General features: G+C 35.6%; 1 protein-coding gene across 2 annotated transcripts in view; it reads left to right on the plus strand.

Annotated features, from left to right (window-relative positions):
- Positions 1 to 17,134, plus strand: part of LOC139119816 (D-serine dehydratase-like) — a 51,699-nt gene that overhangs the window by 17,587 nt on the left and 16,978 nt on the right. The window contains exons 3-4 of one of the 2 annotated variants that reach the window (XM_070683724.1): positions 7,856 to 8,136; positions 15,761 to 15,965. In XM_070683724.1, the coding sequence (XP_070539825.1) occupies positions 7,856 to 8,136; positions 15,761 to 15,965 (486 nt within the window). The remainder of the gene's footprint in view (positions 1 to 7,855; positions 8,137 to 15,760; positions 15,966 to 17,134) is intronic. The other variant, XM_070683725.1, reaches the window with a different exon arrangement.

A 17,134-nucleotide genomic window follows, 5' to 3' on the forward strand; every position in this document is an offset into this window, starting at 1 on the left:
GATCTGGTTGCTAGGTAACATGGCATCCAGTATAAAAATATAATGACTAGATTTTGATCAATTGGAGCAGCTGTTAAAGTTGACTCCGCACACGATTTACCCTGCGGATGATATATTTGTCATGTATAAATCGACAACAACAAAGAGTTCACGGTTTGCAGACTTTAGGAAATTACTCAAAATGAATGTAACGTACCAATATCGAGGATGTTCGTTTTTCAAATATGTTTCAAATTGAAAAATAAATTGTGACCTAAGTGGCCAATAAAAAAGGATCGCTCACAATTGAAGACTAATTAAAGACCTCTGCAGTCAAAGTGGAAGCTATTTATTAAAATCAGAATTTGGCTATGACGTCATCGCATTTACATTAATAAAGCTGTAGGACTTTGCCTTCTGATTGGTCGGCAAACCTTCAAGGCAAACCGATATGGCCGCAGAAATCTCTTTGTACTTATTTTGTTCATAATATGCTAATTTTAAGATGCCATAGTCATTATTACGCCCAACATATCTGGCAAAGGATCGCAACGAGTTCATTTGAAAGTAAGGGAGGCAGTCGGTTGTTACTGATAAAGGTAGCGATCTCTTTGAAAATGATCATCGTCATTTGTGTTGTTAAATACCTTTTGTTATTTCCACAACTTTGATTCTTACCTGAAGGCAACGAAGCGTAAGGCTAAATGTTACAGCAGTGGTCTGTTAAAGCCCTTGCATGGCCATTGAGTGTTTGGCAGTCTACACTATTTGTTTGTCTTCTCTCTACCTGAAGCCGTGGATGATAAAGTCATTTGTACGGCAAAAGTAACACAACTCATGACGTTTAACCTCAAATAGCCCTCCAAAAATGAAAGTTTTGAAGTTCACAAATCGGACGCTGACATTTTTATTTGAACTTTGCCAAAACACGGCAAATTGCCGGAATTATTCTTTGGAAGTTTATATTGCTGACAGTTGGTTAAAGAACAAAATGTAAACTTTGGTTATTAATCAACCATATCAAAAGGTTCCATGGCGTAACAATGGCATATAGTTAGTAAGAATTTACGCAGGATAATCGAATAAAGCTGCGTGAGTTTCGTGTGTCATACGCGTGTTTGAATTATCCATTGCCTCCAGCCATTTTGTGTTGCGGGCAACTTATCATACAACCATTCCATTATTTAAAAATACATAGCCCGTAAATGTAATTTTAGTCAATTATATTTAAACAAATAAATAAAAACTGCAAATATTGTACTCGCTCCACCTGGACACTGACTGGCGTTGTATGCTGATTTCCTCGATACTATTTTTTGGTTGAACGCAAAAGATTGAAGATGACATTTCAAGGTCGCAGCCAGTGCTGGTGACACTCTAGTCATGTCCCCTTCAAGAATAAATTATCATTCCTTTAACAGTAAGCATAGCATGATTGTTAGTAGTTTTCGTTAAAGTACAACACTGAGTTAAAATGTTCTACAAGCTACCTCTGTACATTGGTATATAATTCTTGTGTACAGTCTCTGTCTCTCATTGACCCTTTGTTTTGTTCAAACAGTGCAATAAACCATCGTGTTATGGAAGCAATCACCTCTCTGTAATTTTTTTGCATCAGCCCGAGGACAAACACTTCGAATCGCCCCAAGGACAATGAAGTCCGAATTTAAAGCTTCGAACTAATGTCAGATTGCAACATTTATATTAATTAATTAGTAGCGATTCTGTGTGTAATTTACTTTGGAGAGATGCTTACTTCCATGGACTCGACTTCAAATTGTGTGATTCGTTTTGTATCCTGTGTCTACACAGCTAAATGGGAGATTACCTTCAGGAAAATGACTTTCCTCCCCTGGCAAAATGACTGAACACTTCACCAGCAAATGGGATGAATTATGTACAGTTCGAAATAGAAGTATAGCAAAATGGCTGTACATCGTTAATAATGGAACGAAAGTGAAAAACCGTATGTTGACTGACACTAAATAAAGAAAGTCAATTTGTCAACCAGATTAAATGCGCATTATAATTCCTAGGATGATGTCCACAGCCGTTTGCAATATCACGCGATACGTCGCACGAAGACGATAAAATGATTTTGATATATGCACACGCTATGAGTCGACACAGAGTCGCAATGGCTAGGTGAAATGTACATGGAATGGACATCTGATCACACACATATTAAATGATTTATAGTATACTATCAATATTTTCAAAACACGTAGCTACTCGTAGAATCCAACCAGCTGCAGTCTTCGTTTCTTTATGACCGTCTATGTGGTATCCACTCTCTCATTCCGGATTTACATCTCCGTCTCAGTTATTGAAAAATAAACCGACATTATATCGTGATTCAGCGAGATGCTCTTGAAATGTAATATCATCCAGGATGAAAGGCTGTTGTATGACAATTCCTGGATGCAACAGTACATCATTCAAAGTTAAACCTTTTACATTATTTCGAATGGTGTTTTCATCTCCGTCGACGTTTAATCAAAAGCAACAGCAAACTTTGAAGATTATCATGAATTCATCGGGTGTAGCCTACCACAGAAGACATAATTAGCGTTGTTGGTTTCATCAAAAATAAAACACGGAGACAAAACTTTATTTTTTACTTGTTTCATGTTCGCGTCTACTGCTGGTGTTACCCCTAAAGGTATACAGTCACCTGTAATCTAAATATGCCCATATATGGTCAAAGGGGCGTTCCTTGGTATTCATAATGTCCATGTGAGGGCATTGTTTTTAAAAAGCAGCCACCCGCTTAAAATCTGTGGTTGGTCAGATTTTCTTTTTCAATGGTAACTGTGGCAAAATTGTTACAGTTGACAGTATAACTTTAACCTTCATATTGCGTCATACGAAATTCCAAACCACATGCATGTATATCAGAGTGACTGCTTGTTTTCTGGTGGTTGATCAACTACCCTCGTATAACATCTCTCAATGCTCGATCTCATTTGCTGATTAAATTGAATTCGAACGAGCGAAACCCTTAGCGTTCAGTGAGTTGCAAGATTATACACCAGTGCAGTGACGTGTACACTTCACGAAAGGGCCAGTACCTTGGGCATGACTGTAGGACAGAGTGGTGCATCGTGGCACAATATTTTTGTCTCATGTGAAGTTTTTTGTGCTTTATACTGCCTAGCTGTCACAGTGTTAGATCAAGTCAAAACAGTAATACCATAAAATGCAATGACATAAAATGTATATTGCCTAACCTTCATTCAGGGTGTAACTACAGTTTCACTCCTTTTGACTGTGAGAAATTCGAAGTACAGATACATCTCACGACATACGCCCTCGTGAAATATCTGGCCACTCACAATTCCTTGGGATGAGTACCTGGTCTTATAGCACTCATAACAAGCAGGAATGTTTTATTATTTTGGAGATCCCTTGTCGACTTCCTGATATTTGTTTTATTGTTCGCACGGTCATTCATCCCCAGTCAATCAATTTATGAAGTTTTCCCAAGCGTTCAAAACTCGAATATTTCACATTAAACGTTTAAAGTTGAACGCGCCTATAGGGGACAGATATTCGGATTCTCAAACATTTACAATTCGTTTCTGATGTACCACTTGTGGGGGTTCATTTTAAAGCTCTTGGTGAAAGAAAACTTTTCATTCGTTTAGTTTTTCGAAATTCGAAAATTTTATTTTTATCTTTGGTGATTTGTTTCTGTAGTATGAAAATTTGCACGGTGACCCCCGATTTTTATTCTTGATTTTGAAAGACAATGGTTGAAAGGGTCATTGAGAAAAGTTTGAGCAAAAGTTTAAGTCTTTCTACCATACTACCTTAACGCATTTTAATCCTAACTGTTGAGAAATGAATGTTTTTGACCGTGGACGAGTTCGTAGTATTATCGATTTCGATTCTTTTTCTCGTAATTTTAAATGTTCACGGCAATCATTAATGTAGTTCGGGTCAGCTATCGGGCATACGTCTCGCAACGTAATAAAAAAGGTTCTATTCAGAACAACATGTTGTCTGAATAAGCATGAAAAATGATTTTACAGTGTTTCGATATCTCAGCTGCTGCTTCCCGAACAAATATTTTATGTAGTTCCTGCTTAAGTTTATTCATCTACAAAGCTTCATTTAACCTGCCAATGTTACAAGACCACCTGCTGAACTTTGCGTGACATAATCATGTCGATATTTTCGGCACGTCATACTGTAATGTCCATTTCCTAATATATCATGTCGATTTCTGTAACCATATTTGGATGAATCCACATGTTAAGCCATTTTGTTACAACATATGTTGCATGTTTCAATTTAGTCACCGACATAATCCTGTTAATCAACAACCTCCTACCAACCTCCGGACACTTTTCATGAGTTCGCTCGAAGTTTACATGAAAAGGAATAGGATTTGTTTAGAGACTGCAACATAATGACCTTGAAGTGTTCAGGCTTCCTGAAATTCTAGTCGCTCTATTTTTAATTATTTAATCCCCAAGTTCATGACATATGACAATAGATAATATTGATGGTTAAATAGAGCTTTAGCCCACCGTCCAGGGGCGTAAAGACCAGCGTCTTAACACATGTATCCCTTTACCTGCCCGGCAGTATCACTTCCCCATCTGTCAAGTCAGTAAACAGAGGTATGGAGCCGAAACCATACGCATTTTCACCCACCTGGCTTGGTATGTTATAACAGCTTCAGTCTTTAAAAATCATGTTTACAGTATCTCTATCTTTAGGGACCTTCAAATCTTCAAGTCTTTGTTAAAATGCACCATGTTTTGCTTTACTAGTTTTAACCAACTTGACCTGATGGTGAAATATGAACTTGGCAGGAAAAGGGGTATAGGTCTTTCACAAATATTTAAATATAGGAGAGTTTACTGTAGAACGTCTGCATGCTCGAAAACCCGATTTACATTTCTCTTTCTTTAAAGCGACTTCATTCAAATAATGATTAAGGGAAGATGCTTTCAGGCTTTCAAGGAGTCTGTGAAAACGTTGGTTATACACAGTTTTTACCAACTGGTGAACGATTTCCATTGATTTGTACATTTGGCTTTCATTTTCAGCACTTTACTGTAAACTCGTCTTAATGCCACTTCCGATTTTAGACGAGGGCGCTGGATTATAAATTTGTAGATTGCTAACAGTTTCATAAACGGCCCGTTACACTTTACCAAGGAAATACATTTTGCCGATTAAAAAACTTGTATTCCTGGCCAATAGCATTAGCGTCATGTAGACGAGTTGTATGTAAAAGTAAATTATCCTATATTATCAACACAAAATATGTGATCAAGCAGCATCGAAAAGCGTTTTGTTACAGATGAAAAAAGCATAAAGTCTTTGCTAACTACACTATTTTTCCTGTTGAAATATGGAGATAAAGAGCTTCTGTAGGTCTCAGAGCAAGTATATCTCGCCACCTTTCTCAGCTTTTGTTTGATATTGATATAGCGACAACTTCCTATCATGCTTGGTCGTCCAATGGAAAACGTTTCTGACATACTATAGGCATTCACGCTAATCAGTTGGCATTAAGTGTACCGCCAGAATTTTTACCAATCTCTTTCGGTTTATCCTAAAACGCAAATAATTATCACAAATAAGCAAGGCGGAATTTCCGTCAGCTGTCGCTGTTCATTCGAGGACATTAATTTATCAACGTTCCTCTACTAATAGCTTTTGTCGGACCCTCGATGAATTCTCAAACAGTCCTGACGATACTCTATTTCTGAAATGTTCACGCATGCGATTATCAGCGTGCGATTTCAGGGTGCCCGGATAAATGTCGATTGAGTGAGGTTAGCGGCGAGACTGGGGAAGATTTGACTCGATACAACGTCATGATACAACATTGCAACTGATCAAACCAAAGTCTCACATCATGGAATTATTAAGAGACGACATTTTCTGATGTAGTTTTGAGTGAAGACATTCAGAAATACGGTGGTTAAGAATTCAGTTTATAAAGGAAATGATCCCATAAGTTGTACATACATTTCACGCCAGCTGCGTTCAATCGACCATAAAATGCATTTCATCATAAATTTTGCATCACAAACCAAACATCTACATAGAAATTCGAGAGTACATGGCATTACACTAGTCAACTAATCCTCATGTTATTTGAGGGTTAATGGACGGAAATGACCTTTTGCAATTAATTAGCCTCTTGGATTCTTATGAGGAGATGTACGTTAATTTTAAATGTGGATACTTTATTACAGTATGTTAGTGCCTGGTATGCACCTCGAAATTTAAAGATCTTTAACCTTTGCTAAAATTTTCCGCAAGCAAAATACAAATCATTCTCTTTCAAAATCAAGAATGAAATCATGGGTAATCATACAAAATTTCGTACCAGAGACACAAATTACCAAAATTCACCAACACTTGAAACTCAAAATGGTTGCTATCCCTTTGTTAACTCCATGGGGAAATAGAATTTTCTGTTCCCACAAAATAAACCACTGCAAACTTCATAGTCCACGTCGAGTCTCCTAGACCAAAACAAAGTATTTTGAAAATTTGAGAGTCCAAAAATTTGTCCCCAAGGAGCAATCTACCTTGACATAGACAAGAAATAGCCCCATTCAAGAAGGTAATTTTTGGAAAACTATTTCTAACATAGCCCGTGAAGAGCAGGGCTGTGCGATACCAAAATTCCCAGTATTTGAGTGTATCAGACTTGAGTGTATCAGACATGTAGAACCAAGACTTCCCAGTGTTTGTGAATGTTTTCACTTTACGCATGTAGTAGACTCAAATTTGCCAATTTGTCGCCTAGGGTCAGCAGTAAGCTAAGCTACACAGGAATAAACCAACACAGCTTGCTAATAATCCTCCTTGGTTAACAGTGTATCTTATGTCCATAGTGCCTTGGTTTTTAAATGTCATTGTATAATTTCCAACTTATTAGAAAGTTCAGGGTTCCTACCCCTGGTTTACCTTTGTCATCGCAAGTGTTTACTCTACATTTAAATGATTGTTCACTCCTTTCACGATATTACAAATAACATGGCAAGTATCTCGAGTAATTGATTCAATTGTTGAAGGAATATCTAACATAAATGTAAGTTAATGAAGGTATGGCTCCCTGTTAAATTTACAGACATTTATACATCAAACAGCAGTTTACACCAAACAGCTGTTTCCATTAAAAATAAGAAACGATCACACTCTGAAGTCCGATGTGAGACATTCAAGTGTCATATCAGACCTACTAGATACACTGCAAGGTCCGATATGAGGCATGGTATTGGACCTCAGAGACGATACGAGATATTCGTGTCACATCCGATCTTAGAGACATACTCTGAAGGCCGATATACAATAAGACACTCAAGTGTCATATCGGATCTCAGAGACACACCCCGACGTTCGATACGAGACATTTAAGTGTCATTTCAGACCATCATGATACACTGTAGGGTCCGATATGAGACATGGTATTGGACCTTAGAGACGCACTCTTTATTCAGGATGAAAACACTGCATTCTTACCGCATTATGAGCTGTAACAATGCTGTCATTGGTGAATTTTCATCAATATAGTATACGCATCGTTTTCGTGGACATAAGAGGCCAAATAGAATGTAAAATAGTGGAAACGGGGGAAAGGGATTTGATACAAGATTTACTGCTATAAAGTACGCTTATCGTGATGTTTCTGTTGCAGTGTTGATGCTTATATAATCAAGTCTTACAAGCATCAAGTCAAAAGTATCCGTATGAAAGATTATTACAATTTTTATTTATGACTTATCATTAGCATGCAACTCAGACAATGTAGAGAAACAAATATTAATAAATAAATTTAGAACTTCGCATATAATGATAATTTCTAATAGGTGTTTGTTTTAATTCATTTAATTCTTTTCAGAGAGGGCGCAAATATCATGACTGGAGGCACAAAAAGATGTATTTCAGTCTCAACCTTAGCAGAGGCTAAATTCTATGCAGACGCTGGCTATGATGATATTCTTTTCGCCGGTTACTTAGATAAAGATAAAGTGGAAATATGTGCCGAAATTGCAGAAGAAATCAAAAGTTTCCATGTCCTACTGGATAGCTATTACGTCATCGAGTTATTGAGGGACAGGCCGCTGAAAGATGATAAAGTTTGGTCTGTGTATATTGGTGTAGAATGCAGATACAATGGAAGTAAGTGTATCTCTTCATTGATAAATTTAGAATACTTTGCTTTGACACTTTGTATCAGATATTACAGATAATTCTGAAATTAGAATACTTTGCTTTGACACTTTGTATCAAATATTACAGATAATTCTGAAATTAGAATACTTTGCTTTGACACTTTGTATCAGATATTACAGATAATTCTGAAATTACAATACTTTGCTTTGACACTTTGTATCAAATATTACAGATAATTCTGAAATTACAATACTTTGCTTTGACACTTTGTATCAAATATTACAGATAATTCTGAAGCTATTTATCATTGACCATGTTTCCTTCTCCAACTAACTTTTAGTGAGCGCGGGAGTCGCAAAGACTCCATCGTTTTATAAAACTTTTCCCACTAAAACGAAGGCTGATATCTTGCCATAACGATATTTTCCGTCAGGCACAGATTTAGGCTTCTTCTTTTTCCATTTGTATTACGGCATTTACCATGAGTACATTCAATTGCGTCCACTAATTTGAAAGGCAATGACACAATCTAAAACAACAGGGCACATTATTCTATGGTTGACATTTTACGTTTTCAAATTTTCTCCATGGAAATTTCTTATCACATAAGAACTGTTATTCAACTTCGATGAACAAATCATACAGATAATTTGCAATGCCGCGACGTGGTGCTGGTTAACTTTGTAGCCTCAAATTATAAGTCGATGAAAAAAAGTTCCATCATGAAAAAATGTCTGTTTGTAGAATGACAACACTTGAAATCACATTTATTTTATTCAGAGAAAGCTATCTCGACAAAATTTTTATACTATCCAGTTATTTATTTCCTCGGTCATTTCACACCTCCGAAACAAACTGAATTGTCAGATAGCAGTATTTCAAAGTAGTAATTTACTATACTTGTGACCTTTAACTTCAGCTGACACGGTTCTTGATGTCAATCAATTGTACAGAACAAAATATGATTTTTAATTCACCGTAACACTTAGGAAACCTTGTCTTCGTATATTTAATATTAATCGGTCGAGAAAATTAACATTGCGTCAACTCGACAAGCTGTAAAATTTATACAAAAAATAAGAGACTAAAATACTCTCTACTTTACGAATGATGTAAAACTTAAAATTTGAATCAGTTACATTCTATTGTAAAAAATGTGAAACTATTCTATCATCGTCGGTTTTGGGACGGTCGGCATTAATCTCAAGCTGTAAGTATACTTTTGATCGCTATGCATCTTGTGCTAACGCACTGTACCTTTAATACAAAACGATAGAACATATCAGATATGGCAGAGCTTTGTCAAATCTTAGGAACTGATAACAGCTACATAATGTTAATGCCAGATTTTGTAGAATACCACGTCTATCATATATTTGGCGCGTGTGGCCCTTTGCAGTGTATAATCGATCCGTGTCAGAACAAGCGTTCGAAATAGACGAAGCCGAATCCAAACGTCAGAAACATGGTTGAACAGAAATGTAAATCAGTCACTTTTTCAACTGCCATCATATCAGCTGTACACATGTAGTCGGGAATATGGCCAGGGTGGAGGTGTCGCAGTGTACATCCATTCCTCGCTTGCCCACTCACAAATGGTTAATTTGCATATTGCAAGCTGTGAGTCACTTTTCTTTGAAGTTACCATTGCAAAGAAAAATGTTGTCTTTGGTGTAGTTTATAGAAAGCCGAATACTCCGACATCTGACTTTCTTGAAAGCTTTGAGAAAGTCATTGAATTCCTTTCATCGAAAGACAAAAATTGCATAATTGTTGGAGACTTCAATATCGATACGTCTTCATCGTCTCATTCAAATACTTCTTATTCAACACTTTTGAATTCGTATAACTTCCATCAAGTAAGTAACACCCCAACCAGGATAACTGATAATACATGTACAACAATAGACCACTTGATTACCAATATAACAGATCACTTTTTGGAATGCGGTTCCATCGAAACTGACATTTCAGATCACCTGTCTATATTTGCAATTGTAGAAGGGTTGAAGCATGTATTCAAACATCATACGCAACACACATGTTTCGATTTTTCTAGTTACAATCGTGAGTCCTTTTTGACTGACTTGAGTAGTACTTCATGGCAGGAAGTGTACGATTGCAGTAATGCGAATGAAGCCTACAATATATTTCATGAAAAATTTCACGCTATTGCAATGAAACATGTCCCCTTGACGACAAAAAAAAAAACACCGTAGTAAGTCAATTCGGAAACCATGGATAACAAAAGGCTTGCTTATTTCTATCAAGAAAAAACATTTGCTTTTCTCAAAGAGTACGAAGCGTCCCATGAACGATGATGCTATAATGATATATAAGAATTATCGTAATGTCTAAACCAAGGTTTTAAAACACGCAAAGAAAATGTATTATTGTAATAAATTAAACTCTGTAAGTGGGAATTCTGGAAAAACATGGAATGTTATAAATGAAATTCTCAATAGAAATAATGGGAGTAGTATGGCCCCTAACAAATTAGAACTCAGTGAATTTGGCGGCAAGGTGATAACAGAGAGTACAGATATTGCAAATGAATTTTGTGAGTATTGCAAATGAATTTTGTGAGTATTTCTCAGATATTGGGCCCAATTTGGCGTCCAAAATTTCCACTGATATCAATTTCCAGAATTATTTGAAGCAGAGTCGTAGCAATTCTTTCTTTTTTCAATCAGTTGTACCAGGAGACATTATAAAAGAAATACTCTCCCTGGATTCCTCAAAAACACCTGGTTATGATTTTACTCATCCTCTTTTGACTATCCATGCAGCTGAGTATATCGCTGGCCCTCTTTCACATATTATCAATCTTTCGATTTCAAATGGTGTTTTTCCTGATAGTCTAAAAGTTGCAAAAATTACCCCTCTTTATAAAAAAGGTTGTCCATTTGATGTTGGTAATTACAGGCCAATTTCAATTCTGCCAGTCTTTAGTAAAATTTTTGAAGCAGTTATCAACAAACAGCTTGTTTCTTTTCTTGACAAGTACGATATTTTAATTGATACGCAGTATGGATTTCGCAAAAAATACAGTCCTAAAGTTGCCCTCGCTGACATTGTTGCTGATCTTTTAGAAAAGATGGACCTTGGCTATGTTACATTAGGTATTTTGTTGGTTTGAAAAAAGCCTTTGACACTATAGATCATGATATCCTTCTTCACAAACTACATCATTATGGAGTGCGGGGCCCATCACTAAATTCATTTCATAGTTATTTAACAAATCGTAATCAGTTTGTAATTGTCAATGGTAAATCTTCTTGGCAAATCAAATGTGGTGTACCGCAGGGTTCCATTCTGGGTCCGACTTTATTCTTGGAGACATTATAAAACATACATTGTTGCTGATCTTATAGAAAAGATGAACCTTGGCTGTGTTACATTAGGTATTTTTGTTGATTTGAAAAAAGCCTTTGACACTATAGATCATGATATCCTTCTTCACAAACTACATCATTATGGAGTGCGGGGCCCATCACTAAATTTATTTCATAGTTATTTAACAAATCGTAATCAGTTTGTAATTGTCAATGGTAAATCTTCTTGTTACAGGCAAATCAAATGTGGTGTACCGCAGGGTTCCATTCTGGGTCCGACTTTATTCTTGGAGACATTATAAAACATACATTGATGCTGATCTTATAGAAAAGATGAACCTTGGCTGTGTTACATTAGGTATTTTTGTTGATTTGAAAAAAGCCTTTGACACTATAGATCATGATATCCTTCTTCACAAACTACATCATTATGGAGTGCGGGGCCCATCACTAAATTTATTTCATAGTTATTTAACAAATCGTAATCAGTTTGTAATTGTCAATGGTAAATCTTCTTGTTACAGGCAAATCAAATGTGGTGTACCGCAGGGTTCCATTCTGGGTCCGACTTTATTCTTGGTATATATTAACGATATTTGTAATTCAACAGACTATTTTAATTGTAGACTTTTTGCAGATGATGCAAATATTTTTAAATCTCTACGTACCCAGAATGTAAAACTTACTCAAATTAACGCCAAATTTAATGAAATTATCAGTTGGTGTATGGCCAACAAACTCACAGTCAACGTTGACAAAACCAATTATATGATCATAAAGACACCACAGCGAAACACCACATTTGAAGGAGATCTGTCAATTGGGAATGATACAATAGAACACGTTTCTTGTGCCAGCTATTTAGGGGTTACGATAGATTCATCTTTGTCATGGAAATATCATATACGAAAGGTCATTGAAGTAATTACACCCAAAAGTGGTATCATTACACGACTAAGACACTATGTTCCAAAATCCATTCTCATTCAACTATATAATGCTTTTATCTTACCTCATATAATGTACTGTTTGGAAATCTGGGGAAACACTTCTTCGAGCTATTTAGAGCCAATTTTTCGCCTTCAGAAACGGATTGTTCGCTCAATTACCTTTTCTCATTTTATTGCTCATTCCGAACCTCTGTTTTACAAACTGAATATTTTAGATATATACAAACTGAGTAAATATTGTACTTGTATGTTTGTTTATGATTTGAAAAATAACAATCTTCCTCATACAGTTGAACACTATTTTGAGATTCCAAAGCACTCGTATCCAACACGTTTAACACAAGTTGAAAATTTTCGTATTCCAGGCTCAAATTTAACAATTTCACAACATAACATTAGGTATGCAGCTGTGAAACACTGGAATTCCCTGCCTGACTATCTCAAACAATTGTCAAGTAGACAAGTTTTCAAGTCTGCATTGAAACATCACTTACTGAATTTACATTAAAACTGTGTTTGTTTCTATCCTCCATCACACTTAAGCTTGTACCGAATAGTTATTAGTATACTCACGGGCCATGAACTCGACTAGTCATTTTAGACTATTTTCATGGCCCCCACCAGATTTTGCAATATTGCAATGTTCGTTTCTTTTCTTTGACTTTGTACAATTTCAGTAATACACAGTTTCTGATAATTTTCATTATTGTGCATACTGTGAAGCATCTGGTGAAATAAAGCATTCATTCATTCATTCATTCAACGTCATCGTCACTAGCTGTGGTAACCAGGGACCGGAAATACACATAAAGTAAAAATAGTACCAATCATGAATAGAATTTTATTATCTCTGCATGTATATGATGCTCTTCTCGGAAAGAATAAAGTCTTTAGTTTATGCCATATTCCTAGATTTACCAAAAGTATTGGAGCTGATCGTTTGTCTTAAAGCACGACTGTTTTAACATTTCTTCCGCAGAGGGAGCGAAAGTACTCAACGGAACTGCGGTATATTGATTGTAAACTTTCCAGTAACAGTTTTGATTATGAAACGTCATGTTACAATATATCGATAGAAAAATTTCCTGTAACGGTATATCGATAGTAAAATGTGCTATAACAGTACATTGATCGTACAAAATCCTGTAACTGTATATCAATAGTAAAATGTCCGGTTACAGAATATCGATAATGATGTCCTGTAACGGTATATCGATAGTAAAATGTGCTATAACAGTACATTGATCGTACAAAATCCTGTAACAGTATATCAACAGTAAAATGTCCGGTTACAGAATATCGATAATGATGTCCTGTAACAGTATATTGATAGTAAAATATCCTGTTCTAATACATCGGTAGAAAAAATGTTCTGTAACAGTATACGGATAATAAAATGTCTATTAACAGTACATCGATAGCAAAATATCCTGTAACAGTATATCGATAGCAAAATATCCTGTAACAGTATAGCGATAGTAAAGTGTCTCGTTACTATATATTGATAGTAAAATACCCTGTTACAATATATCGATATAGGAATGTCCTGTAACAGCATATCGATTATAAAATATCATGTAACAGTATATTGATAAAGAAATGTCCTGATCCAATTTATCGATAGAAAAATATCCTGCAACGGCATATTTATAATAAAATGTCTAATAACAGTACATCGATAGTATTATATTATGTAACAGTATATCGGTAGTAAAATATCCCCTAACAGTATAGCGATAGTAAAGTGTCCCGTTACTATATATTGATAGTAAAATACCCTGTTACAATATATCGATATAGGAATGTCCTGTAACAGCATATCGATTATAAAATATCATGTAACAGTATATTGATAAAGAAATGTCCTGATCCAATTTATCGATAGAAAAATATCCTGCAACGGCATATTTATAATAAAATGTCTAATAACAGTACATCGATAGTATTATATTATGTAACAGTATATCGGTAGTAAAATATCCCCTAACAGTATAGCGATAGTAAAGTGTCCCGTTACTATATATTGATAGTAAAATACCCTGTTACAATATATCGATATAGGAATGTCCTGTAACAGCATATCGATTATAAAATATCATGTAACAGTATATTGATAAAGAAATGTCCTGATCCAATTTATCGATAGAAAAATATCCTGCAACGGCATATTTATAATAAAATGTCTAATAACAGTACATCGATAGTATTATATTATGTAATAGTATATCGGTAGTAAAATATCCCCTAACAGTATAGCGATAGTAAAGTGTCTCGTTACAATATATTGATAATAAAATACCCTGTTACAATATATCGATATAGGAATGTCCTGTAAGAGCATATCGATAATGCAATGTCATGTAACAGTACAGCGATGGTAAAACGTCTTATAACAGTACAGATTAAATTAAGTATGCTACGTAGTACAATGAAATGCATTTACAAACTTTAGCCTCTCTTGCAGTGTCGGCCATCATGTCCCTACATCAAATGATCCTTTCATTAGTTTTGTATGGGTTGTTTATTTGTGCACTCTTTTCTATAGTACTGCCAAGGTTGGTATTAGTTCAGTGTGAGGGCATTTCAGTCTCTTTGGTGCATACGAGTCACTCATTAGTCGACAAACAGAATAACAAAAAACCTATTTTGAGAGAATCGCGTGTAATATGAATAACTTAAACGAGTCTTTTGGTTTTGCATTCATCGTAATGTTGCCGTTTTTCTGAAAAAATAGTAAAATATGAATTTATATACTTGTGGATGTGTATTGTCGTCTTTTCACATATGCACAGCCTTCCTTGCAATGAATATGTTATTTTTGGAAGGACTATTCTCATATCAGATAGGACCAGTACATGTTGTAAAATTTAATAAATGTGAAATGCTTCAACGATTTGCATCGTTCCAATTTTCCATCATCCAAAGTTCTCTGTGGCAGCTATCACCGATAGCAAAATAACAACCTCACTGGATGATGCGTTAGTATAGTTGCTTGTTTTTATGACTCATTGATAATTTTGGAAGTTTTATTGAAATAATGCTGTCTGCTCTGGCTTTGTGCAAGCTGTTTTGGTTCACTAAAATTAGATGAACTCAATTAGATGATTGGAATCTGACGTGATGACCTACATTAGACTATACTGCTATTTTGGAAATGTACTTCGGATTGCCTTTCAAATTAACAGGGTACATAGATATCAAAGTGACGTGAAAAACATGAAATCTTCTCCACTCAAAAATAAATTAACACTGACATATTACAAGTGTTAGCGATCAATAGCCGTCGCTAGGCAACTGACTCGCCATATCTTGCTTACTATCAGTCTTCGTGTTCTTTTCTTTCAGCGGGAGTTGACCCCCTTGATTACAGTGGTGTCGGGTTGGCAGTTTCTCTGACATCTGAACCGAACATTTTCTTCAACGGACTTTATGTTAACTGTGAAAATGCCTACAGCTGCACGGACGCTGAAGCTGTCCTAGGTGTCGGTCAGGATACTGCCAACACGGTGATCAATTTTGCCAAGAAACTGAGGTACTACTATGCCTACAGGTGTGTGAACACGTGACTTTGGTCTCCCAAATCAACAATGTTACCACATGAAACGAAGCAAAATTTTCAACCTCATAACCTGATGAATTTTCCGCTGAAGTTCTGTCTTAATTCAACCAAATTAATTAAAGTATGCTCAGTGGATAGCCAAATTACCGCTGATATGAACAACCATCTAAAGTAAAAAACATGACTTTTCATATATTATAACACCTTATTAAAATGCTTTTGGATAGTGTGCACTTTGTTCTTGGCAACTGAAACGGACAAAGATAAATGAAACTGACAAGACCGCTAGAAAATTTCTATCAATTTCGTCAATTGTCACGGTTGACCTTTTATCAGTAACATAGTTGAATTGGGATCTAATTGTAGTGTACGTCACGCAACCATGACCCGCTTTCACCCCGACCACAGCCTTTGGAACACGTGACTGAACTGTAAATTTATCTGCCAAACAAATGCACTGATGCATAACATGCCATACACGTTTTAGCGCTAAAATATATTGTTTTACCGCAATTTAATCATGGGCCACGACGCTTAAACTGTGTGGAAGACTGTAATTTGTATATTTACATTTTGTGTTGCAGCTAATCATTTGCACGTGTTATTCCATATCTAACAATCAAAGCTTGTGATGATCCACTACTAGCAAGTAATGTTTACATATGATAACAACATTTGTATGTTCACTAACTTTGTAAATATAATATTATTTTTGAGAAAAAAAGGATGATGGGGTATTTCATGATGACCCTTCTGTCACTAAGTTAATGCCAGTATTACTGCACAATTTGGACCAATTTCCATCCGCTGTGTACCGTATTGTCACATTTCCTTTTGGTTACACATCCTTCTTAGTGACGTAATGTACTACAATCCAAAGTCACATGGGAGGATACACTACCTATCACGTGATATGTATATTCTCTCAATTTTCACAAATTTTCCAACGCACGACCAACTTACCAGGTATTTAATAAATTAATCGTCTGACAGACCAATTCATTAATGGATCAACTAACCACATTTGTGATGACAAGCCGACACATTTTTAGCTTCATTGACTCAGGTACATATTTTAATGACATAAATGATTAATTTTCAAAATTACAAAATTGCATTGTCTGACTGATAGTCAAGTTTGTACGTGAAGGGAATGGTTA

Source organism: Ptychodera flava, chromosome 20 (assembly GCF_041260155.1).
Source record: "Ptychodera flava strain L36383 chromosome 20, AS_Pfla_20210202, whole genome shotgun sequence".
NCBI classification, from domain to species: Eukaryota; Metazoa; Hemichordata; class Enteropneusta; family Ptychoderidae; genus Ptychodera; species Ptychodera flava.